The sequence below is a fragment of the Balaenoptera borealis genome, assembly GCF_965194805.1.
Source record: "Balaenoptera borealis genome assembly, chromosome: 11".
Taxonomy (NCBI): domain Eukaryota; kingdom Metazoa; phylum Chordata; class Mammalia; order Artiodactyla; family Balaenopteridae; genus Balaenoptera; species Balaenoptera borealis.
In genome coordinates, this window is record NC_138868.1 from 34817166 (window position 1) to 34844957 (window position 27792).

A 27792-nucleotide genomic window follows, 5' to 3' on the forward strand; every position below is an offset into this window, starting at 1 on the left:
CCTCAAGGTTACGAAATCAAGAGGCTAATTACAAGCACTCTCAAACAGCCAATTAGGCTTTAAACTATAGACAAATAACCTTTCTTTGCTTCTGCACTTTCTCTGTATAAGTCTAGCCCCTGGCTCCTGTCAGCCAGGGTTCCCAAACACTTCCGGTTTGGTACTGCCCCATTCGAATCAATTCTTGCTTAAATAAATTCATAAAAATTTCAATATGCCTCAGTTTATCATTTAACAGCACCATCCTTCGAAGTGTGTGTGTGTGTGCGTGTGTGTGTGCGCGCGCATGCGTGCATGCTCGTGCGTCTGACGATTTAATAGTAAGACTGGGTTCTTTTGGGTAAGGAATTGTGTTTGCAGTCCTTTCCAAACACTTTGAATTGTAATATACAATTGATTAAAAGTTAAAACATTCCAAACAAGAAAGAAAGAGACCATTTAGGAGGGCAAATATCCCCAAGGTTTTTTTTTTTTTTTCTTGGTCAACTTGAGCCCTTAAACGTTTAGAGAGGTAACTGTAATAGCCAAATGTCTACCTGTATTACTTAACTTATTAATTTTATTATACATCCATGTTTAATACCACATTATATAAAAATATATTAGTTTAGAAATATTGCTTATGTCCATACCCGCATTTCATTAAACAGTTTTATTCAACCTCTTCACATGCATTTTCAACATCACTGTCTTAATTGTCACAAGAGCCTTTTTTTGAGCAGTTTTCAACAACTTTCATTTTCACTTCCATCTCAGTGCCTCAAAATACAGCACTTTTAAAATTTTAGTTTGATGCTATTACATGTTACTGGAAATTTATCCAAAGCCTAGGTACTCTTTCATATAACATTAGAACAGTTGTTTATTATTTTCATTTGTCCTTTATCTGTGTATTAGAAATCTCCAAAACATAGCCTTTATTTTGTCTGTTAGTTTTTAAAGTGAGTTCTTAAAAGCCTTGTTTATAAGACTTTCGGTACTTCCAAATATGAAGTTCTACTTCAAGAAATAACTACTAAATTTCTTTGTATTTTTACTGATTCATCTAGGTGACCTCAATAAGTACCCAAAGCTGGGATTCATTAAGGCCAATTTCCAACTAATGCATTTTCCTGAAAAACTTTGTTTTTCAAAATAAACTTGTTGAGAAAGAGTTCTGAAATAGAGACTTCATAGGCGTTCTGACATAAGGTAACTCATTTTTTCTGACCTTACACTGGGGCAGGCATGAGAGATGCAGAGAACCAGCAAAGGTAAAGAGGCTGAACTGCAGATCAAGTGCAAAACAACTTAGGAGAAAGTTTAACTGGGTGGAAGCAGGGTTCATGGCATATCAGCTCCCCAAAGCTCTGGAAGTTGGAGACCCCCACTGGTTTGGGGTCTTCTAGTTGATTTACTTCACTTTTTCTAGCCTCAGTTCTCAATTCCATCTCTCTTCGTTTAACCTCACCTTTTAAAATTGCCAGATTCCACCCATAGCTTTCTTATCACCCAGGCTAATGTGATGGTGACTCCTTATATGGTCCCTCCCTGCCTATAGAGCATGTCATGTGGATTCTGACTTCTCTCTTATCTCTCCTCTGTTCACTCATTACCTATCCATTAATACAAAGGTAAATTAGGAGAAGGTCTATGCCGGCCTCTGATTTCCCGTGCCTTGTGGAATTTCTCTAGTCCAAGCCCCGTATCTCCTCTCCTATAAGTGCTTGTTCTGCCTTGTTTTTTCTGGTAGCAGTCTCTGCCAGGCCCAAGATTCATTCGGCACCATCACCAGCTAGCAGCTCACTAACTCTGCCAGCTCATTCCTGTGCCCAGTCTCAATCAGAGACTGGACTTATCTGCTGGTCCAGAAGGAATTCAGAGACCAGAAACAGTGACTTATGATCTATGTCATACCAAAAAAGATATGTGATTAAAAGTGCCATAAAGAAATTGTCAAAAATAATTTCTCACAGTTAATAATGGCAAAAGATGTCACTTGTTACTTCCAGCATTCTAACTGCAGCAGCTGATTAACTGCTTTCCTTGCAATGGCCCAATCACCTAGAGACACGTTAGGTGTGGCCCTAGCTCTACAACACAGAGGTGAGGAGCTACAGCCCTAGGTGGTGGAAAGAACAAGCAGGTTCTCATGAGAAGTAACCCCTGCCCAGGGCCAGGTTAAGATATATAGTAGCCCTAAGGATGAAAATGTACAATGCCCTTCCTATATGTAATTCAAAATTAAAAGGCAAAATTATCTGTGGTAGGTTAATAACTGTTCTCAAAGATATGCCCATGTCCTAATCCTTGGAACCTAATGAATGATGCCTTATTTGGAAAAGAGGTCTTTGCAGATATGATTAAATTAAGGATTTTGAGATGAGATTATCCTGGGTTATCTAGGTGGGCCCTAAATACCATCACAAGTACCTTTATAAGAGGCAGAGAGGTTAGACATACATAGAAGAGGAAGATGTGTGAAGATGAAGACAAAGATTGGGATGATGTAGCTTCAAGTCGATGAATGCAGGCAGACACTGGAAGCTGGAAAAGCCAAGGAACAGATTCTACCTGAGAACCCCTTGAGAGAGTAAAGCCCTGCTGACACCTTGATTTCAGACTTCTGGCCTCCAGGACTGTAAAAGAATAAACTTCTATTGTTCTAAGCCACCAAGTTTGTGGTAATTTGTTACAGCAGCCATAGAAAACTAATACACTAACCCACGAAATAAATAAAACAGTCCAACAAAAATGCTGTTTTTTTTCTTCCCTAGTTTAACTCCTTTATTGATTTCTTTATGCAATATTAACTCTAGAATTTTATTTAAGTCAATTTCTAAGTTAGGGAGAAGTTTACTGAACAAGCTTCAATGTGGATTAGTAGCATAAAGCACATCCAGACTCCAATAATATATTTGAAAAAGTATTTCATGATATTAATGTGGACAAGATAGATGTAATCAGATCTAGCTGATACCAAAGTTGAGTGAATTTATAACTGAATAAACAATTCTACCAAAAGGTACTGGTAAATACTTATTGATGAAAAATGCTACTGTGTCCCAGAGACATAATGATAGATATAGATAGATAGATGATAGATAGAACGACGTTTCTCACAAACTTTGTCGGGTAGGATCAAGACAACCTACACAATTTGCAGGTCCTAGTGCCAAATGAAAATGCAGAGCCACTTGCTTAAAAATTAAGAATTTTAAGACAGCAAGAGCAGAGCATCAACCTTTCTAAGTGTGATTACACAGACTGTACACCCATGGAGTCAGCCCTACACTGGTATTATTTTACACAGTACCCATTCATATAGGAATCTGGCTTATTCAGTACTAAAACTCCAGCACAAGCCACAGAGACTGGAACAGAAGAGTCATTCAGTGGATATAGATATTTGTAGAATGAAAAACTGGCTAAAAAGAAAGAGTGATGAATCTGTCAACATTTTATTTACTAAGTAGACAAATAGCATTTTATCCTGGAAAGGGAACAGACTTTAATTGTAAGAAAAAATTCCAGTGTTTAGAGAATCTTAGGATCTAAAAATGTTTTACTCCCTCAAAGCTATTTTTAAAAATAAAGTCATAGGAAAATTCTAAATATATGAATTTGTCAAAATTCTCCTATGTACTGTGGAAAATAGTTTCAAATCGAAAAATAATTATATAGAAGTCAAAGTAAATAAGTAAAGTTCCTTAATGCCCCAAAATAGATTCCATGGCCTGTTGGAAACCCAGAAAACAAATTAACAAAACAGAAAATCTGTGAATAATGGCACAAGACAGATCAATGTTGACATTCCATTTGTATTTCTGCATAAGTTGTTTCATTTATATGGAAAAGCTTACAGGTTAATTTTTTAAGAACTTGCACTATATCTGTATAATCTTACAAAATAAAATCTAATTATGGAAATGTCAAACATGACAAGCTTTTAAAAAAATGTGAATGAAATATTTAAATGTTTCTATAAATTCAGTTGCTAAATAACCAAGTTTTGAAATACTAGGGATGATAGAAAAGAAAGCTGAAGAGACACAAACCTGAAATGATTTCATTTGCAAAAAATGAAAGAAAATACTTAATATTTAAACTAAGGAAAATTGTGTAGATATTCTATTTAATAAATCTTATCCTGTTTTACAAGATATAGATATAGCATTTATTAGTGCAATGTTACTTCAACTGATTTCATCAGTATATATTTATCAAATACACAAAGATAATAAAAATACCAGCTGCAGTGCAGAAACACTCTAACAAACTAATCTTACTTGCATTATGAAACGGCCACTTAAGATATAAAAAAAAGATCAGCAAATTTTGCTTAGACAGAAAATGAGACAATTGCATGTAGGAAAAATCTGATTTAAATATTGATATTAAGAGTTATTAATGGGGCTTCCCTGGTGGCATAGTGGTTAAGAATCCGCCTGCCAATACAGGGGACACGGGTTCAAACCCTGGTCCGGGAAGATCCCACATGCCACGGAACAACTAACCCGTGCACCACAACTACTGAACCTGCGCTCTAGAGCCCGCGAGCCACAACTACTGAAGCCTGTGCTCCGCAACGAAAGAAGCCACTGCAATGAGAAGCCCACGCACCATAACAAAGAGTAGTCCCCACTCGCCACAACTAGAGAAAGCCCGCATGCAGCAACGAAGACCCAACGCAGCCAAAAATAAATAAATAAAATAAATAAATAAATAAATTTGTAAAAAAAAATTATTGATGTAATTTATGACATTGCAAGGTCATGCTTAAAGTAATATAAAATAATATTTAGTTATTCAGTAAAAGGATTCTGTCTTTAATCTAGAATCCTCCACGTATAAATGAGATTACAGATGCGACACTGAAAAAGGGTCCCACAAGCAATAAATTAGACAAACATATAATATATACCCTTTTGGAAATTCATAATCACTTTAGCATATTAATAGGGTTTGAGTAGTCCTACAGTAAAGATACTTATTTAACTTTGTTTAACCCATAATGTCCAAAACTTATTTGAACTCAGTACCCATTTTTAGGTAGGAGGGAAGTGTGGCTTGTTTACTTATTTTGTTTTTTCATGTAAAATTTCATGTAAAACATTTTGGGATGGTGGTATTTTCTGGGGTTTACTTTGAGAATTGCAGCTGTATACCAATCAAACATGAATAAGTAGGAATATTGATTCTGCTTACATTTAGTATTTAGGAGTTTTCATAATTTATTTTACAGTTAAATTGCATTTTTTTTTGCAAAGGCAATTTTTATGCAAATATACTGTCCAGAATCAGAAAGTTAATACTCTTGCCCCTTACTCTTGGTCATATCACATTTTGAGATTTGTGTCTGGTGCAGGACATTGGCTGACTGTAGTGTGATACAGGTTATCAATATGGGTAGTGGGGAGGTTTGAAACCATTCTCAAAGATGTATAGTTGAAGGACTGCAAAGGGATTTAGGGCACGATGGTTGCTGTGCCACTTATTGACCTGTTGTCTTTCAGCTCTAAACTCACTCTTCCATATTCTACTTTGTGAAGCCAGGGCTGGAACTCTGCATATTTTATTTCTCTTTAGAAATAAAAGAGCTGGAAATTTGGCCAGCTGGAGTCCTTGTAGATTTAGCCAATAGTGGGTGCTGAAGGAAGATTGGAAGGCAGGTGGAGGGGAGAAGGATTGGACTCAGACCTGTTCTCTTGCTCTCAGTGTCACTCTAGCCATGACACTTCACCTGGCAGTAGCAATGGACCCCAGCAGCAGTTCTTCCCAGTTATTAAATTCTTTCTGCATGCCCAGAATTGGTTTTATTGCACATTCTGGGCTTTTAAAAGCAGTTGGTGGCATAGCACAGTATTAAGAGCACAGGCTCTGGAGGCAGACTGTGGATTTAAATCCCAGCTCACTCTCCAGTTGTATAACCTTGGGCAAGTTATTTAACATACTAGTCCCTTGTTTCCCAGCCGGTAATCATCACACATTTACCCTGTTGGGATGCTATAAGGAGTTAATGAGTTAATATGCTGAGCATAAACTCTATAGAAGTGTTAGCCATTATTAGTGTGTGAAGCAAAAACTGTCCTACTTCTGCTAAAAGTGACGGGGAGATGGTGGATTCAGATTTTAATAGAGGGAAGAAAGTTTGAAGGAAATGCTGAGTACTAAAAAGAAAGAGGTAGTGCAACATGAAAGTGGTAAGCAGCGATGAGGACCCAGTTTAAGTTGGAGGTCATGAATATGTATTGCAGCCATCTTCAAGATTTCCCCCCCTTCAGCCCGGTTATGGACCTGAAGACAAGTAGTTGGGTGGAATCAACTGGAAACTGTGACGGAAGAACAATGAGGTGTTGGAATTCAGAACCCTGAGGATAGGCTAAAGTGAGGGACCGTGGAATCTAAGCTAGATGTGTTAGAAGGGAAGGGAACTCCCTGGAGAGAGTGTAGAGAGATCCGGACTGGAAGATAGAAAATTGATGTTATGTGGGTGTTTGAGCGACAGAGCCGGAAGGATAGGGGATTGTGGTGACCTGACATCCTTAGTTCCACAGATGCTCTTCCGAGGCTAGGAACTCCACCTTCCCGGCACTGGGATTGGAAGACGGCTAAGGGAAAGGGCGGGGCCCTTCCGGCCAGGATAAAGAGAATTGTGACGGGACCGGGCGGGGCTCGCGGGCCGTAGGTGGCGCACCCGCGAGGACTTGGCGGGGGTCCGGCAGTGGGCGCCGCGGCGCTGCGAGGCTCTGCAGCATGTGCCTGTGCTGTAGGGAGGACGACGCTGTCCAAGTCAACGCCGTGAGTCCCCCCGGGCCCTCAACGCCGCCTCTGCCGCCCTGGCGCCGGTCTCCCCCCTCGGAGGCCGCCTCGGCCGCTCGCGCTGCTGGCCTTTACGCGGGGGTTGGTGCTTTGGGGTTGGGAAATCCCGGGTGAAGGAGGCAGACTAGATTCTGGGCAGCAGGACCCACCGGGAGGAGGAAAAGCCCCACCTCGCACCTGCTGTGGGCCAGGCGCGTGCAGTCATCTGTTTGTTGAATGACTTATTGACCCAGCATGACGAAATTCAGTACCAACAGAAACATGAATTTTTGGATTTCTTGTACAGCCTTTCATTCCAGAATAAATCTCAGTAGTCCCGGTAATGTGGTTCATAGCAGGTTCTTTTTTCTCAAAATACTGTCTCATCTTCCACCCCAATGTTTACTTTGATGCTCTTATTCTGATCCTGCCTCTTGCAGTTGAGATAATAGGCATCTATTACATAAATAGAAAACAGTAGCATAGGCTTCCGATTATAATAGCTGATTTTTCTGTTTGCTCATGACTTTTATTTTATTTTTTAATTTTACATGTTATGTAGGAAGGCTCAAAATGGCATCATCCTTCAGACGTCACTGAAAGGCAGGTAATGTTTAAATAAATAATTCTGGTTAATTCAAAAGTGTGACTTTATCTTGTTCCTTTATGTGTGATCGTCCCTAATATGACAGAAGTTCTATTAGCTAGACACTTCTGTGTTATCTTTCTTGAGACTCTGGGATCTTGTGACTACTATCAGAATGAGTCTTAACTAGGATGACCTAAATGGTTTAATATTCTTTTTAAATGTAACATGTGATACACACACAAGGATATATGTAGCATACATAATTTTAAAGCAGGGTAACAAAATATACCTCCAATTTAAGAAAACATGAGTATCCTTGAATTCACCTAGGGGCTGCTTCCCTACTCGACCTCCCTGTGTCTCTCCCAGAGGTAACCACTACCTTGAATTTTATTTTTATCAAGCTAATCTTTTTCTTTAATAGTTTATCACCTATGTGCTTCTAAAAGGATATTGTTTTTCTTGGTTTTGAACTTTATAAACATAAGATCACACAAAATTCATTGTATGATTTATTCTTCCTTCTTTTTTAAAAAAAATAAAATACATTTATTTATTTATTTTTATCCGCGTTGGGTCTTCGTTGCTGTGTGTGGGCTTTCTCTAGTTGTGGCGAGCGGGGGCTACTCTTCGTTGCGGTGCGCGGGCTCCTCACGCGGTGGCTTCTCTTGTTGTGGAGCACGGGCTCTAGGCGCGCGGGCTTCAGTAGTTGTGGCACGTGGGCTCAGTGGTTGTGGCTCACGGGCTCTAGAGTGCAGGCTCAGTAGTTGTGGCGCACTGGCTTAGTTGCTCCACGGCATGTGGGATCTTCCCGGACCAGGGCTCGAACCTGTGTCCCCTGCATTGGCAGGCAGATTCTCAACCACTGCACCACCAGGGAAGTCCTATTCTTCCTTCTTAACATTGTTTTCTATTGTCCATATTGTGCACTATTGTGCACAGTTAATGAAGTGGAAATAAAGAGTAAAAGTTTCATTTGAAAACTCTACTGAGGCGGGACTTCCCTGGTGGTCCAGTGGTAAAGAATCCGTTCTGCGATGCAGGGGACGCGGGTTCCATCCTTGGTTGGGGAACTAAGATCCCACATGCCGTAGGGCAACTAAGCCCGCGCACGCCACTACTACTGAGCCCGCGCATCTCAACTAGAGAGCCTGCATGCCGCAAACTACAGAGCCCACATGCCCTGGAGCCCGTGCGCCACAACTAGAGAAGAGAAAACCCGCACACCACAACTTAGACAAGAGATAAAACTCACGCACCACTACTAGAGAGAAGCCCGCGCGCCGCAAGGAATGATCCCGCACGCCGCAACGAAGATCCCGCGTGCCCCAACTAAGACCACAAAAAAAAAGAATACTGAGGCTCCAAAATGTTTTCTTCATCTATAAATCACACATTTGCAGAAAGTTTTTTTCCTACTTCTATGTAGCTATGTAAGCTGTATGCACTGATCGTGTTTATCTTTTTTTATGGACACAAACCGAAAATGTTGTCAGCATGCTATGCTGTTAACATTGTAAATGTCTTCTTTCCTTCTAATTTTCCCAAAGTCCACAGATAAACGTATAGAGCGTATGCAAAACCTAAGGAAACAGAAGAGGAAATTTAGTAAACGGTTTTCAAGGCCTGCCCCTGTTCCAGAACCAGGACTCCTAGTAAGTGTAGAGACGCCACTGAAATTAACAGATCCTTAAATGCAAGAGGCATCCTCAATTTTTCATTTATGTAACACTCTAAATTTTGTTTCTTTCCTTTCCTTTGAGAAATCAGTAACTGCAGTCTGGGAAGATACCTTAAAACTCCTCTAATCAAATTCTCATCTGTTATTTAAATCTCTTTTGTAGTTGTCTCCTGGAGATGATGTGGTTTAATGGAAAGAGTGTGGTCTTTGAAACCTCAATGTTCTGGATTCCAGTTTTTCCTTTGTGTATATTATCTGACTGCCTAAAGTTATTCACTTAAATCTTCTGGATTGTATTATTTGGAGAATAAATCACAAAATCTCCTGCCAAATAGTTTTTCAGCCTAGGCTTGAACCCTTGGCAACATCAGAAAACTCTACCACAGCTTATATTCCATCTTTGCATACCTTTGGCAAGGATTTAAAAGTTCTTCCGCATAACATGGTTATATTGCCTGCATGAGCCTTTTACATGTGGTACCAATTACACGTCTAATAGCCAGTCATAAATCCAATGGCCCTTCCACTGGAAAGTCCTTCAGATATTTGAATAAAACTGTTACCTCCCTTCATATGCAGACTTTTCTTCAGGGTGAAAATCCCCAAATTTCCTCATCCATTCCTCTTCCACCTTAGTAGTGAGTCCTGGCCTTATTCAGGCAATTTCCAGGATCAGGATTATATTTCATTATAGAAAGATTATAGAAAGATTTGGAAAAAGTTATATTTCTGATCATTAAGATTTTTTTTCTGTTGGTTTTCTTTTTGAAAGAAAATATTTTATAAGCCCAACTAATGGATAGCATGTCAGTTAGGAATTTCTAACTTCATCTCCTTATAAGAGAAACTCAACTGCAATGGTTTAACCAAATAGGAGTATTTTTTCTTCCAAAGGAGAACTCCTGACCTAGGCAGTCTAGGGTTGATATGGTGGTTTCAAAAATCATCGAAGAAGTCTCAGGTTCCTTCTGTCTTTTTGATCCTTCACACTTTTCACATGACTTTTATTCTCATTGTCTCATAAAAGCTTCTACATAGGTAGAGATTGTGTCCACATTCCAAAAGAAAAAGATACAGGACAAAGGGCGAAAAGTATACACCTGCTGAATTGGTTCTTTTTGATCAGGAAAATAGCCTCTTTATATGTATGTATGTATTATCTTGTTTGTGGTGATGGTTTCATGGATGTACACGTGTCAAAACATTTAAAAATGTACACTTCAAATAAATATGTGCAGTTTATTGCATGTCAACTATACTTCAATAAAGATGATAGACACTCCCCTGCACAAACATATATATATATATATATATATATATATATATATATATACCTTTTATACACTATTACAATATTATACAGGAGATTTTTTACTGCCCTAAATATCTCCTGTGCACTATACGTTCATCCCTTCCCTCTTCCCTCACCCCTCTCAAGCCCCCGGCAATCACTGATCTTTTTGCTATCTCTATAGTTTTGCTTTTCCCAGAACGTCATATGGTTGGAATCATATAGTATGTAGTCTTTCAGACTGGCTTCTTTCACTTAGTAATATGCACTGAAGTTTCCTTCATATCTTTTCATGGCTTGATAACATTTTTTTTATCCATTGTATGGATTCATTCACCTATTGAAAAACATCTTGGTTGCTTCCAATTTTTGGCAATCATCAATTAAGCTGCTATAAACATTCATGGGCAGGTTTTTGCATGAACATAAGCTTTCAACTCATTTGGGGAAGTACCTAGGAGCACAATTGCTGGGTCATATGGTAAAACTATGTTTAGCTTTGGAAAAAACTGGCAAAACTGTCTTCCAAAGTAGCGGTATCATTTTGCATTCCCACCAGCAATGAATGAGAGTTCTCTGTTGCTCCTCATCCTTGGCAACATTTGTTATCAGTGTTTGGGGATTGTAGCCATTTAGACAGTTGTGTAGTGATATCTCATTGTTTTAATTTGCAATTCCCTGATGATATGTACTCTTGACAATCTTTTCATATGTTTATCTGAATCTGTATAACTTTTTTGGTAAGGTGTCTGTTCAGACCTTTTGCCCACTTTTTAATTTCTTTTTTTTAAATTGTTGAGTTTTGAGTCATTTGTATATTTTGGATACCAGTTCTTTATGTGTTTTGCAAATATTTTCTCCAATCTGTGCTTTGTGTTTTCATCCTTCTAGCAGTGTCTTTCCCAGAGCAGAAGTTTTTAATTTTAATGAAGCTTAACTTATCAACTATTTCTTTCATGGATCATGCTTTTTGTGTATCTAAAAACTCATTGCCAACTCCAAGGTCACATAGATTTTCTCCCGTGTTATCTTCTAGAAGTTTTACAGTTTTGCACTTTACATTTAGGTCTGTGATACATATGAGTTCATTTTAATGAAGAGTGTAAGCTAAGTGTCTAGACTTTGTTTTTGCATGTGGCTGTTGCTTCATTTGTCCCGGCACCACTTGTTGATCAGACTACCCTTTCTATATGGTACTGCCTTTGCTCCTTTGTCAAATATCTGTTGACTATCTGTGTGGGTCTATTTCTGGGCTATCTATCCTGTTCCATTAAATAGAGTATTTATCTGTTCTTTTGCCAATACCACACTTGATTACGGTAGCTTTATAGGAAATCCTGAAGTCAGATAGTGTCAGTCTCCTAACTTTGTTCTTCTCCCTCAATGTTGTGTCAGCAATCCTGGGTCTTTTTGTTTTCCCATATAAAATTTAGAATCAGTTTGTCAAAATCCACAAAGTAACTTTCTGGAATTTTGATTGTATTGTGCTAGAGCTATAGATCAATTTGAAAAGAACTGACATCTTAATAATATTGAGTCTTTCTGTAAATGAACATTGTTTCTCATATTTATCTAGATCATCTTTGATTTTTTTTCATCAGAGTTCCTGATCTTAGCTGGAAAGCATCTAGTTACTCATCATTAAAGAGGATGTTACGGACTTCCCTGGTGGTCCAGCGGTTAAGATTTCACCTTCCAAGCCAGGGGGTGCGGGTTCAATCCCTGGTTGGGGAGCTAAGATCCCACATGCCTTGTGACCAAAAAACCGAACATAAAATAGAAGCAAGATTGTAACAATTTCAATAAAGACTTTAAAAATGGTCCACATCAAAAAAAAAAATCTTAAAAAAAATATGATGTTAGCTGTAGGTGTTTTGTAGATATTCTTTATCAAGTTGAGACAGTTCCTCTCTATTCCTACTTTGCAGAAAGTTTTTTTTTTACTCATAAATGGGTGTTGCAGTTTGTCAAATGCTTTTTCTACTTCTAGTGATACGATCATATGAGTGAAGATCAGAGAAAAATCTCTTTTTGCTTCCAGCAGTGGGAGGGGAAAAACTACCATTTTGAAATACTTAGAGCTCTCTGTTCTCCTAATAGGGCATGCCCTCAAGGGAAACTGTTTTATCAGGACCTAACTAATTTGGGTTTTATCAAACTCTAAATGACCTGGGGGAAGGGAAATGCCCAAATCCAGAGCTTTCTACATAAGGTATGGAAAATGTCCAACTAAAGTTCTTATCTTCACTCAAGGAAGTATGAAGACCTCCCTAAGAGGGCCTCCCTAAAACTCCCCACCAACCTGAGTTTTTAACTTTCAAGCTAATCCATACTGAGCCTCAGCAATTTGTCCATTAAAGTTTAAGTGTTCCTCCCAGTATTGGCTCTAGCAGCATTGTTTGTCTCTTCAGTTTTCAGCACAGCAATTTGCCCTGTGACCTCAGTTCTATGACGGATCTAAGAAAAGTTAATTTTCAGTTTGTTCAGCATTTTTCTGGTTGTGAGAATGGGAGTGATGATTTCCAACCTCTTTACATGTCAGACTGGAAACCCCCACTTATTTTTCTTTGATTAAAACTGAGTCACTGGCCAACCCCTAGCTGCAAGTATGTTTAGAGTGGTAAAAAATTGAAGTGGCTTCCTTGCTGCTCTAAAGAGTATTGAGTTTATATTAATGTGAAAGAAAGTATCTTCCTTTCCTTTTCAGGCTGTGATCATCCTCCTTGTGTAACTAACTCATCCTCCTCCCAGAGTTTCTGGAGTAAATGCATATTATGGATAAACGTTTAGTTTAGTTTCACTGTGTTTTTCGTATCATCAAGGGAGTTTATGTATTGCCACATAGAAACCCAGGATCTGCAGCTTTACAGTTATTGTACTGACTTACATATCTACATAGCTCCTCTCGTGCTGATGCACCAATGTTTATAATTCCACCTCCATAATCATGGTCTCTCTGATATGTATTAAAATATGCCTGCACAACATATTTTACATCTGCACAGGTACGCCTTAGCAAAGTTTAATAATGGGGGATGCGGGGGAGAAGGGATTCCTGAGACCACCTTTCTACAGGGTATGGCAGTTGCCACCACTTCTGAACCCTTTAACTCTTGATTCATTTTCACACAATTAGTTTGGTTAATCTTTCTATCCCTTTTCCAGTGCTGATATATTGTGCCATTGATCTCCTCCTTTTGTGCCTTGCCCTCAATACCAAACCATTTAGGGTGTTCCATTAAAAAGCTCCTTTTTCTTTCTTGAGCTACCAGATGTGTCTTATAGAAATATCTACAAAATGTTCTTTATCAATTATCCCACCAACTCACTTGAGCTTTCAGAGACAACTGAAATGTCTCACAAATAAATACAAATATAAAAAATAAAATGCATGATCCATGAAAAGCCTGAGCTCAATCTGGTACTTAGTATTCATTGTCGTTAATACAAAAATTCTGGAGTTATCTTCAGAACATCCAGATATTTTCTTTTGGCAGTACTAGGCAGTCATGAAAGTTCTGATATCTTGTAAAGGAAAAAATACACGCTTTTCCTGAAAAAAAGAACGTCAGGGGCTCAAAGGTCCAAAGTATACACTATCCTAGTGTTTCTTCTATATATTGACCAAAATATATAGTACCTCCTATCTAAGCTCAGGCTCTCCCTGCTTCTCAAATGTGGGCTAAGATAAATTTTGTTTGGTTTAATTTCCAAACCATTGTGGACTGATCATTCTGTAACATGCAATCAAAATGTTATAGCAATATCAAATTATTATAAATGAACATAAATGTTTACTCTCAATTTCTCTACTAATCTTGTTGCAAAGTAGTAATGAATGTAAGATTAGCACCAAAACCAGACCACACAGAATAACACTACTTTGTACATCTTGAACGGTTTGGGATGAAAATAAAGGTCTGAGTCCATCCGTATAAGTCCTTTATTAACATGGATTGTGCCCAGTAGAACAGAAGATGCAGGATGAGGCTAGAGCACTCAGATGTGAAAAGTTTGAAAAAGTAGTTTTTGTTTTCATTTTGTCTGTTTAAAGTCTCTATAACAAAAGTTTTCTCCTAATTATATAATTATAATATTCATGCATATTAAAATTATCCTGAAATATTATTTTAAGGTTCAGTTCTTGCTGATACTGATAAACATAATCTTTCCATTTTCACTTATTTGTCCCTCTTGTTCACTTCATTTTGGGTCATTTCAAGACTTCAAACCCTCAATAGATGCATATAATATACCTTCTCAGTCAATCACATACCATAAGACTTGGGAAGAAAAATCCTTATGTTTAACATCTCTGTCATATCCATTATGTTCAGAAATGCCTTTACCCTTTCTCCAGATTGTTAGTTTTGGTTTCTGCAAATTCTTTTTACTTGTAGCATTTGTTGCTTGACTCATAGAAAAAAATGTTTATGTCATATTTATTCCCAGATATGATTTATTTGATAACAGTGCTTCTCATATCTGACTTCTATCTGAATGTGACCTTGTTTTAATTTAGAATAGCATTTCTAGCTCTTTATACAATTCTTTTTGTATAAGAAAGGCTTCTCCCTCTGAGACCTTTCCCAGAGAACTTATAGTTTGTATAAACTTTTCCTTATGTATATGTTGATTGAATTTATTTTTCTTTGTGTATTTTAATCTCTTCTAGTGGACATAAAGCTGAAGTCTGTATGGAAGAAATCATGCCAGACCAAAATATGCAGATTTCTAACATCAAGTGGCATTTTGTGATTTGACTTCGTTTGAAAAATAAAGACAATGCTCTGCCATTTCAGCAAAATAAACAGTGCAACCATTTAACATCCAAGCTACAGGGTCTAGAATTTTATTAAATACCGTATCTTACCACCACTTTCTTTTCTGTGGTAATTTGAGATTTGCTTCTTTTCAACAAATAATAATATGCATAAGCCTTTGAAAACGATGTATTCATGTTTACATTTTTACAATTGTATTTACAACTTATTTAGAGATTTAGAATTATGCTTTAATAATAGGGGGAAATAAGTTTCCTCTGCTGTATATTTATAATGACTTGTGTTTAAACAAAATGTTTAAAATCTTTAAACAGTCCTAGGAAAGAGTTTTGTTTTGTTCTGTTTTGTTTTTTATTGAAGTATAGTTGATTAACAATATCAGTTTCAGGTGTGCAATGTAGTGATTCAATATTTTTAAAGATTATACTCCATTTAAAGTTACTATAACATATTGGCTATATTCTCTGTCCACATAGTGGAAACTATGTGTCTGTGTGTATATATTTATATATGTGTGTTGTAGAGGTGTGGTATTGCCAATATTAATTTGTAAAAGAACTCTATTTAGTTGGCTTAAAGGAAATTAAGTGCTTATATAAATACTCAGAAATATAAAAGAAAGTAACCCAAATGAATTTTAGGATCACATGATCTAGAATTAATAGATTAAATGAAATAGATTTAATTTAAATGAATGAAAACAAGTTTCAGTTTGTTGGTTTAATTAATACAGACATTTCTTTAGGGTCATCAACATTAAGTATAATATTTTTATTGTACCTAGGTTTACTAGAAATCAAATAAGATCTTATCCCCATTACAAAATTTGTCAGCAAGAAAAATAACTTGATATGATGAAACTTTTAAGTAAATTAAATGTAAATAAGAGTTTTAAGCGAACTCTTTAGGAATAATTATGTTTTAAGTATATCTATCAAAAATAGGTCCTCCAGATTTTTTTTTTGTAACTTGAAACTGCTAAATTAAGTTCAATGATGGCAATTCATTGAATATCCAGATCATTTCCAAATAAGATACTGAAATATTAATTACTGAACATAGGTTTCCTTTTACAGAGAAACTAAAGATATTTAGGACTATTAATAAATGTGTAATATCGTATACTAACGCATATATGTGGAACCTAGAAAAATGGTACAGATGAACCGGTTTGCAGGGCAGAAATAGAGACACAGATGTAGAGAACAAATGTATGGACACCAAGGGGGGAAAGTGGCGCGGGGGTGGTGGGGGTGGTGGTGGGATGAATTGGGAGATTGGGATTGACATGTATACACTGATGTGTATAAAATAGATAACTAATAAGAACCTGATGTATAAACAAATAAATAAAATAACATTCAAAATAAATAAATAAATATGTTCGGTGTCACACTGAGACATTTTCTTTAAGGAATCACCTGTTTTTAGAAACTACAAATAGTATTCACAAGTTTGCCTATCTACAAAATGCTAATGTACAAGTTCATAAATTGCTTACTCCTTAGTTTTCAGTAGAAACTAAGTTTTTTAAGGTTAAGAATTATAATAATTAAAATATGTAATTAAAACTAGTAAAAATTAATAAGGAAAACATCTTTGTATGCAAGGAAAAAGAAGGTATAAAGAATGGAAATGCGTTTTGTTAAGGGAAAAGAAAGTAATTTTGTCCTAAAGCTGGTTATTCCTAAATGGGAAAGAAAATAAGGGACAAATTAATGTGGATATAGAAAGTTGTAGAAGATTGTGAGGGACAAAAAAATGAATCTTTAGAAAGGCATTCTATGTGTGGTCAGGACTGATAAACATTAGAATCAATTTAATTGAGTAAATTAATTTATTATGAAAGGTAAAGTGGTACAAAACCTGAATTTGGCTTTCTCTCTATTAAGAAGACAAAGTTTTCTTAAAATATTGATTTGCTTTGGATAACTGACTGCAAAGTTTCTTTACCTTTAACCAGTAATCTGTTACAACTTTTGACATTTGCTTTTGAAATCTTTTATTGTCACTGGTTAAGTAATTAAGTATTGTTCCACTGTGACATATGATCCTATGTGACCAAGTATTTTGAAACCTTTTTGATATTTTTGAAAAACTTCCCAAATATCAAATTCTAATAGAAGTTATTTTGACTTCTAGCTAACTCTAGGATGCTTCAGAGAGGATACCTGAAGCATCTGAGAAAGAGGAATATTAAACAAATTAGGCTTATTTGGTATGTTAAATTACATGGGAAGCATTATCAAATGAGTGCTGATAAACCTTCTTATTTTATATTGTATGGGTAAATGTTATTAATATAGATATACTGGAAATTATATGGAGCTCCTAAAAATCTGGTTATGTCTTAGTAAAATGTTAACAGCCATAATGTTAGTAATTATCTTGAATTGTTGTATGTCACAGCAGTAACCAAGTTTCTTTGTCAATTGCACTGTAATCAGATCTTCCATCATGTCTTTTCAAGTCCTTTGTCATTTACAGATGGTCACTATTTCACTCCGATGCTCTTGCAAAAAAATGCTTCATCTTCAAGAGGAGTCATAGAAAGGATTTTTTTGACAGGTGCAGGCTTCTGATAATTTTTAGACCATAGCACTGAACTGGGTAAGAAATTAAAGAATTCTAAAGGAAAACTTCATAAAACTGTTAACAGAAGATTAAGATCAAGAACCCTGTATGCTTGCATCAATTTTCCAATGATACATCCATTTGGCTGTGAAATTTGTTAACTCATATGTTAATTCATTTAAATAGATGCCCAGGTGATTCTTATGCCTATTAAAATTTGAGAAGCATTCAATTTAAATATTTCTGAATATATCAAACATTAGTATTACTCTTGGATGGATAAATGAATCCAAAGCACCAGAAACTAATAGGAAACTCAACTAAAGGTGCATTCATGAGGCTCAATTCTAAAACACAGTGATGGATTTCACGTTCTGCCCTCTTAACTGAAGTAGTACTGAGTGGCACTTACAAAAAAGGGGGCTGACCTCAACTTGAAATCTTGGCTTTAATTTCTTGGAGGTCAGATTCCCTTCTCACAAAAGGGGTAGCATAAACTATCCAGAGTCTTGTCACTCATTTATACAGGGTTAGCCAACTGGGCTAGCTTGGAGGCCATAGCCAAGCTTTTCCACCCCTCCTCTGCATGTCGCCCTCAGCAGGTGTTTCCTGGGTTCAACGCCCCGTCCTAGCAGAGCCTCTGGAAGTGTGGGTGGGGAGTTGCCTCAGTGGGGCGGAGGCTAGCTTCAGGGGTGGGGTCCAGGCGCGACCAGGGTGGAGGCTGGCATCAGGGGGGCGGAGCCGAGCCCCGGAGGAATGGTGGGGCGGGGGTGGAGCCGCGGGCGGGGGTGGAGCCGCGGGCGGGGGTGGAGCCGCGGGCGGGGGTGGAGCCGCGGGCGGCGGTGAGGAGCTGCGGCAGACGAGCGGGGCGGAGCCGAGCCGCCCAGTCACCAAGCCGCCCGCTGAGGGCGGAGCGAGCACCGGATAACTGGGACCCGGGTCTGATCGCGCAGTTCTCACGGCCTGGTCTGGGGCGGACCCAGGAGGGGAATAACCCCAGCCGCGATCCCCATGGGGCTGTGTTTTCCCTGTCCCACGGAGGCCGCGCCTCCTTCGCCGGACCTGGTAAGTAAGGCCGCCTCCCAGCGTCCCCGCGTCCGCCAGCCCGCGCCGCGCGCACCTGTTCCCGGAGGGGCGCTCCGGAGGCCCCGAGCTGCGGCTCCAGGACGGGCCGTTGGAAGCGGCGGCATGGGCCGTGGAGCCCGTCGACGGGGACCTTGGTGACGGAGATGGTGGCTGTGCTCCGAGGGACCTTGAGGTCCTGCCTGCCGGACCTGGGCTGCTGCCTCCGCGTCGGTGTCTTTCTAAAGGCGGCTCCAGCGTCTCTTTACCTTCAGCCGGGTGGCAGAATTGGCAGTTCGTAGGACGCAGGCGCACGTGGACGGTGCGGTGTGGCGGCCATTCCTGGCGATGCGGTAGATGGAGTTAGGGTGCGAAAAGAAATCCTTCTTTCTCCGGGAACTGAAGTGTTTAATCTTGTAGATGTGCATCTTCCTGTGTTTGTACCAGCTGTTTAAAGAAGGTGATCAATAAAGTCTCGTATATTTCTGCGCTTTATTGGATATTGTATTAATGATTTACCTTTAGTCTTTATCACTTTTAAGGTTTTTTTAAAAAAGTATTTTATGTGGTACCGAGTGTACAGTTTGTAAAGTTGCCACGTTTAGCAAATAAAAATATAGGGCGCTCAGTTAAATTTGAAGTTTCAGATAAACAAGAAATACATTTAAAAGATACGTAGATTTGTTCCATGCAATATTTGGGACATACTTGTACTAGAAAGTATTCGTTATTTATCTGGATAATTTCAGACTTAACTAGGTGGTTTGTGGTATAATACATTTATACTTTTTTGTAGCTTTCTAATTTTTAACAGCATTTTTACCTTAATGATCCTTACAGGAAGTTGATAACAGAAAACCTAAATTCCTCTCTTGTATGTGGCTAAAAATTCGTTGAAGGAAATGAGTTGTTTAGGGAAGTACATTAACTCTTCAGCTATTTGATCATAAATACTAAAAATGACCTGGAAGTTGATATGAGAAAGTTCACCTTGTCTTTCTTGCTACTGTTGCTTTTAAATGTTCTTAATTTTGTTTATCTGGCTATTGATAAAATACCAATCTGCCAGCATTTGCTAAGCCCTTCCTCCCCTCCCCCGCCCCAGATAACCACATTCCTCAGTGCTTGAATGTCACTTTATCTTTGAGGCTTTTCTTCACCACCCTATATAAAGTAGATTCTCCACTCTACCATCCACCCATCCTGCCATTTCTTATTGACCATACTCTTCTTTATATTTCCCTAAAGCACTTACTTCAGTCTGACAGATGTATGTTTATTTGATTATATGTGACTGTCCTCATTGGAATGTAAATTCCATGTGGGTGGAAGCATTTATCTGTATTATTTCACTGCTGTATCTTCAGCACCTAGAAAAGTTCCTGAGGCATGATAGTTGCTCAATAAGTATTTATCCAATGGATGAAATGAATGAATGAATGTATTGTGGTATGGAAAATGGAGGAATTATTAACACAGCTCCCAAGAGAGTGCTACTTACTGTCATATATTTACATAATTTATAACTTATTGTTATGAATAATATATAGAAAAATAATATTCACGGTTTCCCAACATGGAACAGTACATCTCATAAATTTCCTCTAGTCCTTCCTGCCTTATCAATGAGATTCACTCGCTTCATTCATGAACTTCTTCCGAAAATACCAGCCTGCTTCAAACTCCTTTTTAATTGGCAGTACCAAACCATGTATTTCCTTGCTTGTATTATTAAATGTCATTTGTTTTATTATTGCCCTGACTAGCTTGTAAGCTCTTTTCTTTTGAAAAAGCAAATAGATTATTTTATAGGCCACTCTGTGTGTGTGTGTGTATGTGTGTATAAGATATATAGTGTATATATATGATATAGATGTAGGTGTATGTCTCATCATGTGCTTATTTGAAGGGTTTTTAAATTTTTAAAAATTTTTATAAATTTTTTTATTTTATTTATTTATTTTTGGCTGTGTTGGGTCTTTGTTGCTGTGCGCGGGCTTTCTCTAGTTGCGGCGAGCGGGGGCTACTCTTCGTTGAGGTGTGCGGGCTTCTCATTGCGGTGGCTTCTCGTTGCAGAGCACCATCTCTAGGCACGCGGGCTTCAGTAGTTGTGTCACGTAGGCTCAGTAGTTGTGGCACGCGGGCTCTAGAGCGCAGGCTCAGTAGTTGTGGCGCACGGGCTTTGTTGCTCCGCTGCGTGTGGGATCTTCCTGGACCAGGGCTTGAACCCATGTCCCCTGCATTGGCAGGCGGATTCTTAACCATGCGCCACCAGGGAAGTCCTTGAAGGTTTATTGATTGGGAGAATGAAATTCAGAAAGTTGAGTATTTTATAAATGTTATAAATAATGGCGTTCTTAGTAGGACATTTGGGGCCAGTACTATTTTTGTAAACTGTTATATTACCTATAAGATAAAAGTATAAAATATCACGGATAATGTTTGGTTTTGTTTTAAACCGTATTTCTTACACATTTTTCCTAGGAAGAAAAAAGAGCAAAGCTTGCAGAGGCTGCAGAAAGAAGACAGAAGGAGGTGACAGTAAAAATAAAATTCTACCTTAGATAATTAAATTTGTGTTTTGTTCTCTATAGATGTCTATTACTAGTAGTAGTCTCTAATGAAAATGGTATCTGATTTCTTAGAAATTTAAATTAAAGGAAAACATTTTCAAAATGATTTCTGTTTCTATAAATTGGTTTAATGCATTTATGTCATTTAATGTATGAAAATTTCTATACACGTCTTCTGTTACGGGAGATGCCAAGGAAGAATCTTTAATAACATTCTTCCTTGAGATGAAATGACTGTGCCTTATAAAACACTGACAGATGTGAAGTAACTTTAGGGGGGGAATGTGTATGGTTGCAAAATACCCACTGAAGAAATCATATGTTTTACGTAAAGCTGTTGTAGAAATAGTCTAATTCTTTGTTACCAAAAATAGACCAACCCCATTCCCTACCCCCCACCTCCAAAGAAAAACCTAAAAGGCAAAAAACAAAAAACACCTTTTGGTAACAGGAAATTAATTTTTGTTCTTTTTCTACACTCCTTAATAATTTTCCTGAAGGCTGCATCTCGGGGCATTCTGAATGTTCAGTCTGTGGAAGAAAAGAGAAAGAAAAAGGAAAAAATAGAAAAAGAAATGGCTACATCTGGACCCCCACCAGAAGGTGGCCTTAGGGTAAGTATTAAAATTTACTTAAAGTTTGATTTACCTGGAATTTTTCAAAACTTCAGTAGCAATCTGTTCAATAATTTCCTCGGGGAATGGATTGTCAGAAAATTGTGAATTAATTTAAAAGCATAAACAATATAGATTGGAAGAAGTGTCAATTTATTTGGACATTCCAACATTCATTGGAATAGATTTGCTTTCTTTTTCCCAAAATGAAAATAGACTTTTCCTGATTATCTCAACCCTCTATCTTAATACTTCATACTTACATGATTAATGGCAATCTTAAATGTGTAGAAAACTTAAGCAAAATGGAAGGACACAAAGAAGAAAGTAAAAATCACCCAAATTCAGTGTCATTTTGACAGACATCATTTCTAATCTTATTTTATACGTCAATCTTAGATATTGGATTATACTGTAAACTACTTCAAACTCTTGAGTTTTTTTCACTAAATGATTTGAGATTTTTGAGCTTCCCATTGTCACTCATTATCATAGTTACGTTAATGTTAATTTGGACAATAGGGTGTACGAGGGTGAGTCTGACACATGCCCATCCCAGTAGTAGCAGTTGTAGCTCTTGACACTAGAAATATAATGATGGACAAGTTAAACAATGTCCCTTAACTTGGGGATCTTTACAGTCTAGCAGGATTATAAAGGTTTTCTTTTACATGTTAAAGCTCAGGAGATGAATGGTTCAGATATTAAGATTTTCTTCTTTGTCGCATTTTTAAAGGAAATACATTTCTCAAGGGTATTTGTGAAAAGGACAATGTCCTGAGTTTCATTTATATTTAATTTGTCAGTGATTTATGAGCACTTGTTTAGCTGATTCTCTGTCTTCTCCATTTGGTTTGGTTTTTGCTCTCAAAACTATCTATATAAATACATATATGTACGTACAACCCCAAGTTGTGGGGCAGGCAGTTCAGGAACATCCTGAGCAGACATGATTCTGACTCAGGAATATCACACAGCAATAAGATTTATCTGTGTGCATTTTATCATTATATGTTACTTCATCTAATCTCATTTAATAAATGAAATTAAAAGAAAATAATTTTTTATAGTTAACTTTTAACAATATATAAAATAATTGGTTTTGATATTAAGGTAAATAACTGTGACCACTGTGTTTGTTTATTTATTTATTTATTTTTTAATATACCCTCATAATAGAATAGAGTAAATGTAAAGTAAAACAGTTGGAAGATACAAGGTCAGATATTTATCAGAAGTATAGATGCTTACTTTCAATATTCTGTTGAGATAAAGATCTATGTCACCAGGTTTACTTCATATAGAGTTCTCAAAGACAAAGCACTTGTGAAAATTAAATTATGGAACTGAAAATGATGCTGAGATCAACTATTTCATAGTAGAAGAAATAGAAGTTCTGAATGACTTGAAGTCACATATAATGTTACAAAAGGGATACTTTATGTATAGTCAGAAGGTACTTATTTTACAGGTTCTAACCTAACAAATTTAACATCAGCTTTTGAACTCTTAGGGGAGAAAGGGGCTTTCTTAATTAAACCCAAAGCTTCTGTGCCCTGAAGCCTATAGATTAAAAATAAATTAGGCCCTATATTTCTTCTGGTCCCTTCAGAAGTGCTCAAAATGAAAAACATCTCAGTGTTAAATTTAGTACCTTTTTTCTTTGACCACCTGCATTGCTCAGAGCATACAGTGAAGTTCAAAATAAATTTTTGGAGGCTCAGGGATAACAGAATGGAAAATACAAGATAAAGAGTAACTTTAATGCTCAAACCCTTTGGCCTAGGCTCTTTTAGGGGCTGCTGTCAGGCCTGTTCTACAGGCTGGCCTTGAGTGTTCTGTGGTATAGCTAGATTCTTCCTAACCCGACTTCATAGGATGAGGAAAACATGTCCTTCCCTGTCTTCATGCCCTCCACATATTCATCTCCTGACTAGCTGCCTCTTCCTGGGACACTTGGCATTGGCCATGCTCACTGTGTTCTGGAAAGGCAGAACTTATTTTACCAAGTCAGTGTGATGATAGCATCAGGACACAAACTAGCATCAGTTCAGGATATACTAGTAGAGGAGTGGTGGCAGATGTCTAGAGCAGTGGCTCATGAGGAGCTTTCAGAAAAGACTGAACCTTGGGTCTGACCTTATACCAATCAGAATCTCTGAGAGTGGGACTTAGCCATCAGGATTTTTAAGCTGCCCACGGAGTCTGATGTCAAACCAGGTTGAGAATCACTGCTCTAGTGTTTGTAACACTAGTCCTAAGAGATATTTTGTGGAAAATAGAATCCCATGGTAAAAATGTTTAAAAATCCTGAATATTGTGTTATACATTGAATTCCTTTCTTAGAGATTAAAAAAGGCACAGTATTTAAGTCTGTAAGTAGTTCTAAAATAAAGAAAAGCAAGTTTACTTGGATTAATCCTTAACTTTCAAACTTTAAATAAAGATTTTTAAAAAATATGTTAAAAAAAAATTCCTTGAATGTACTTGGAAAACACCACTTTAGAGACTGGTAAATATCTCTGTACTATCCCAATGGCTTTTTCAGAACTTACTGTTGCAGATTTAATAAACTTGATTAAACAGAACACCACATGGAATAGTTTCTCAAGTTAATCAAGGAAAAGACTTTGCCAGACCATTATTTAATAATTTCTACCGTTTCTTTGCTCCCCTGCCTCAAACAAAAATTTCTTTATTCTTTTATTTTTTTTAATTAAAAAAAAATTTTTTTTTCTTTATTCTTATTTTGTAGTTTAATTGTTGTTCTTGTTTTGTGATGTTTTGTTTTTCTTTTACTGATTATCAGGTATTTGGGAATCTAGCTACCACTCATTAATCTGCCCAGATATTTTGTTTTATTTCTTTATATTTTTACACCATCATGTATCTTATTTCAGACTATAATGTAAAATTTTACTAATCGCTGCTACTGACAAAGATCATTTTACATTTGTATAGCCCATATTTCTCTCTTATCTGTTTGTTCACTAGAATATAGTAACATAACTTTAAACAAAATTTACTTTTCTCTATATTTTTATCTTTTCTAGTGGACAGTTTCATAAAGCATAACATGAGTGAAAGAGTCTACTGCCAATAACTAATATCTGCAATCAAGCGGACATCCTCAATTTAATTTCTTCTCTTTGAATAAATGAAGATTCAGACGTCGTAATTTTAGTGCTCTTAAATGCAGTGTTTTTTCAAAATTGAATATTGAAAATGCTTTTGATTGTTAGACTTAGGAAATGGCCAGACCTTTCATTAAATACTTATTTTCCCTACATTTGCTCTTCTGCAGACAGTGGGTGATTTGCCGTTTTTTAGTAGTTAAAACAGGGGCCTAAATAGTGAATATATATTTATATATTGCATGGAAAAACTCTGCATACATCTCAGATATTAAAGTTTGCACTTGTATTTTCCCTCCTTTATAAAATGACCTAGCTATTTATAGTTTGCCAATTAACCTTTTATCTCTTTATTTCATTATATGTGAAGACTTTTGCTTAAACTTATGGACTTAGTGCCTTTAAACTGGTCATCAGGGAAAATCTTGAAAAATCATTTGAAGGGCTTATATGAAGGAACACTGTAAATTTTTATAACTTACTAAGAAATTAATATTTGTAGAAAACATTGAATCTCCCCTAATTTATTTCCTACTTCTGTAGCTTATAAAATTAACATACTGTGTTTTACATTATAATACTTTTTTTTTTTTGCTTGCTGAGTTTAAAATATATTAGTGGTGCCATCAGAGGGCAGTGATGTACTATTATACAGTATCAGATTCAGCTCTATAAAGATCTTTGCAGTAATTGAATGAGTTAAACTAAGAATCTGGATGGGTTAAATATAACAAAGTATAATGGTAATGTGTTTGTCCAAATTTCATAGGTGTTTTTATTCTTTTATATTTATTAAAGAATGATCATAAGATTTATATAGATGTCAAATTGCCAAGGCAAGTATGAATATATGAAAGAGAAATATGTAAGTACTATATTTAAAAAGGTCTACTTTAAACATAAAAATATTGTGAGGTAATTCTATATGATACATTGCCATAAACTTTGTAGATTTTTGTTCATTTGTAACATGTATTATAGCATATTTGGTTTTTTGAGTTTTTTAATATATAATAAGCTAAAATAGAAGAATTGCTGTGTCTTTTAATTTGGTTGCTCTTTTGGATGACAAGGCCACAGTCTGAGCCCTAAATTAGAATTTTCAAATATTAAGTACAATAGGGACTGTAAATTAAATAGACCAGCTCATTTGATTTACAAAAAGGAAACTGAACCACTATCTCGCTCATCCTTCCCACAAATCTTGTGTTATGTTGCAGTATGTTATATATGTTAATTTTAAAGAGTTTGAACTATAATATAGATCTCTTGACTCCTCTTTGGAAAAATCACTTCCTTCTATTACAGAATGAAATATCTGTGACTATCCAGGCAAGATATGTAGTTATAGACAGGTTCAATTTTCAGTTTTAGAGAATTAGTGGTATGTTTGTTGATAAAGGATAGTGAAGTCATTGAATTATATTTTAGAAATATAATTTTTGACTTTTTTGGACATGATTAAATTTTCCAAGGCAGAAAGGAAAAAGGAACATTAATAGACGAATGGATATAGAACCAGAGCATACTATCCTAGAACTGTGCACGTCCTTGCTTCTGTTTTATTATGGAAAGAACAATTTTATCTGTATTACAGCTTAGAGAATTACAGCTTGGATTGGTGTAAACAAAAGGTTTACATCTAGGGGACAATGCTCTATTTCTAATAGCAGTTTATATCCAAATACCATGCTTATTTACTGTTGAACCAAGAATGTTGTGCTGATGAATTGCTTTCTAGGAACAGTGGGATATGCCATTCCCGCCAACCATGGCCTGCCTCCATGGGTGTGATCGTGTTTCCTCAAAACCACATGGGTTGCATGGGCTAAGGGGTGATACTTAATGTTATGAATAGTGTTAGGAAGGGGAAGGAAAAAGGGGAGACTGGATGCATGATAGGAAACCAATAAGTGACTACTTAAAAAAAAAATGTATACACACATACACATATTCCAGGAATCTTCCTCAAAGGTATGAATCAGTTCCTGATGAAACGTTAGCCTAGAGCCAGTTTCCCATAATTCATAATTTAAATAGGAAAGCATTATAATGATTGATATGTCACCCAAACTCCCCAAACAAATTACTAAAATAAAACCAAACAGTAAAATGCTTATATGTAACTATCATGTTGAGATATAAAATGCTTAAATCACTACTTCTTCATTCTAATCATTAAACTATTACTATGGTAACAAAAAGTTGTATATTACCACACAGCCCCTTTGCTAACATGCTGCATGGTTTTTAAAACATCTGTATGTGATACTTTTGTTCCACTGATTGTATTTGGAATGTAATTAATAGTTTTGTTATAAATGCTGTACTGCCTTACAAGGTACAAATATACATTTTCCTATATAAGAAATTGGCTTTGGCCATCTGTTTAACACAATTTTATCTTTACTACATCTTAAATAATTTATAGGTAAGCATGTTTCTTTTCCTATAAAGAAATGCTATTATTAGTCTCCTGGATTTTTCTTAGAGAAATACTATAGTAAAGGTTCTAACTATCATCCTTGGTACCTCAGAAGAATTGGCATAAGCTATGAATTTTCTTTTTCTGCTCCAACATTTCAACTTGTTTATTTTCACTGATAAGAATTATGCTCTGCCCTTAGAAGAAAAGGTAACCCTTGTCAGTTTTAGATTTGAATAATATCTGCATAAACAGATCAGTAAGAGGTAGGTAGATATGTATACC

The 27792-nt window shown here is 36.7% G+C and overlaps 1 protein-coding gene and 2 long non-coding RNA genes across 3 annotated transcripts in view; all 3 read left to right on the forward strand.

The window, feature by feature from the left end:
- The window catches only part of LOC309606032, a 1194635-nt gene that overhangs the window by 147545 nt on the left and 1019298 nt on the right, over window positions 1-27792 (forward strand). The window lies entirely within an intron of this gene.
- Window positions 6360-16471, forward strand: LOC309605758. Its single transcript, XR_014231531.1, has 4 exons — window positions 6360-6780; window positions 7343-7387; window positions 8920-9024; window positions 15017-16471. It is a non-coding gene; the product is annotated as an uncharacterized lncRNA (long non-coding RNA).
- On the forward strand, window positions 18525-27453 carry SVIP (small VCP interacting protein). The gene is made up of 4 exons (XM_082342531.1): window positions 18525-18764; window positions 21246-21296; window positions 21835-21948; window positions 25002-27453. Exons 1-4 carry the CDS (start codon window positions 18711-18713, stop codon window positions 25014-25016), a joined length of 234 nt encoding a protein of 77 aa, XP_082198657.1. The 5' UTR covers window positions 18525-18710; the 3' UTR covers window positions 25017-27453.

What these genes read in the sequence shown, in the direction of transcription:
- SVIP (XM_082342531.1), top strand. Translation starts at nt 18,711, where the DNA reads ATGGGGCTGTGTTTTCCCTGTCCCACGGAGGCCGCGCCTCCTTCGCCG. An exon ending in CGCCTCCTTCGCCGGACCTG is followed by an intron (nt 18,765 to 21,245) that starts GTAAGTAAGGCC and finishes CATTTTTCCTAG; the next exon opens with GAAGAAAAAAGAGCAAAGCT. An exon ending in CAGAAAGAAGACAGAAGGAG is followed by an intron (nt 21,297 to 21,834) that starts GTGACAGTAAAA and finishes ATTTTCCTGAAG; the next exon opens with GCTGCATCTCGGGGCATTCT.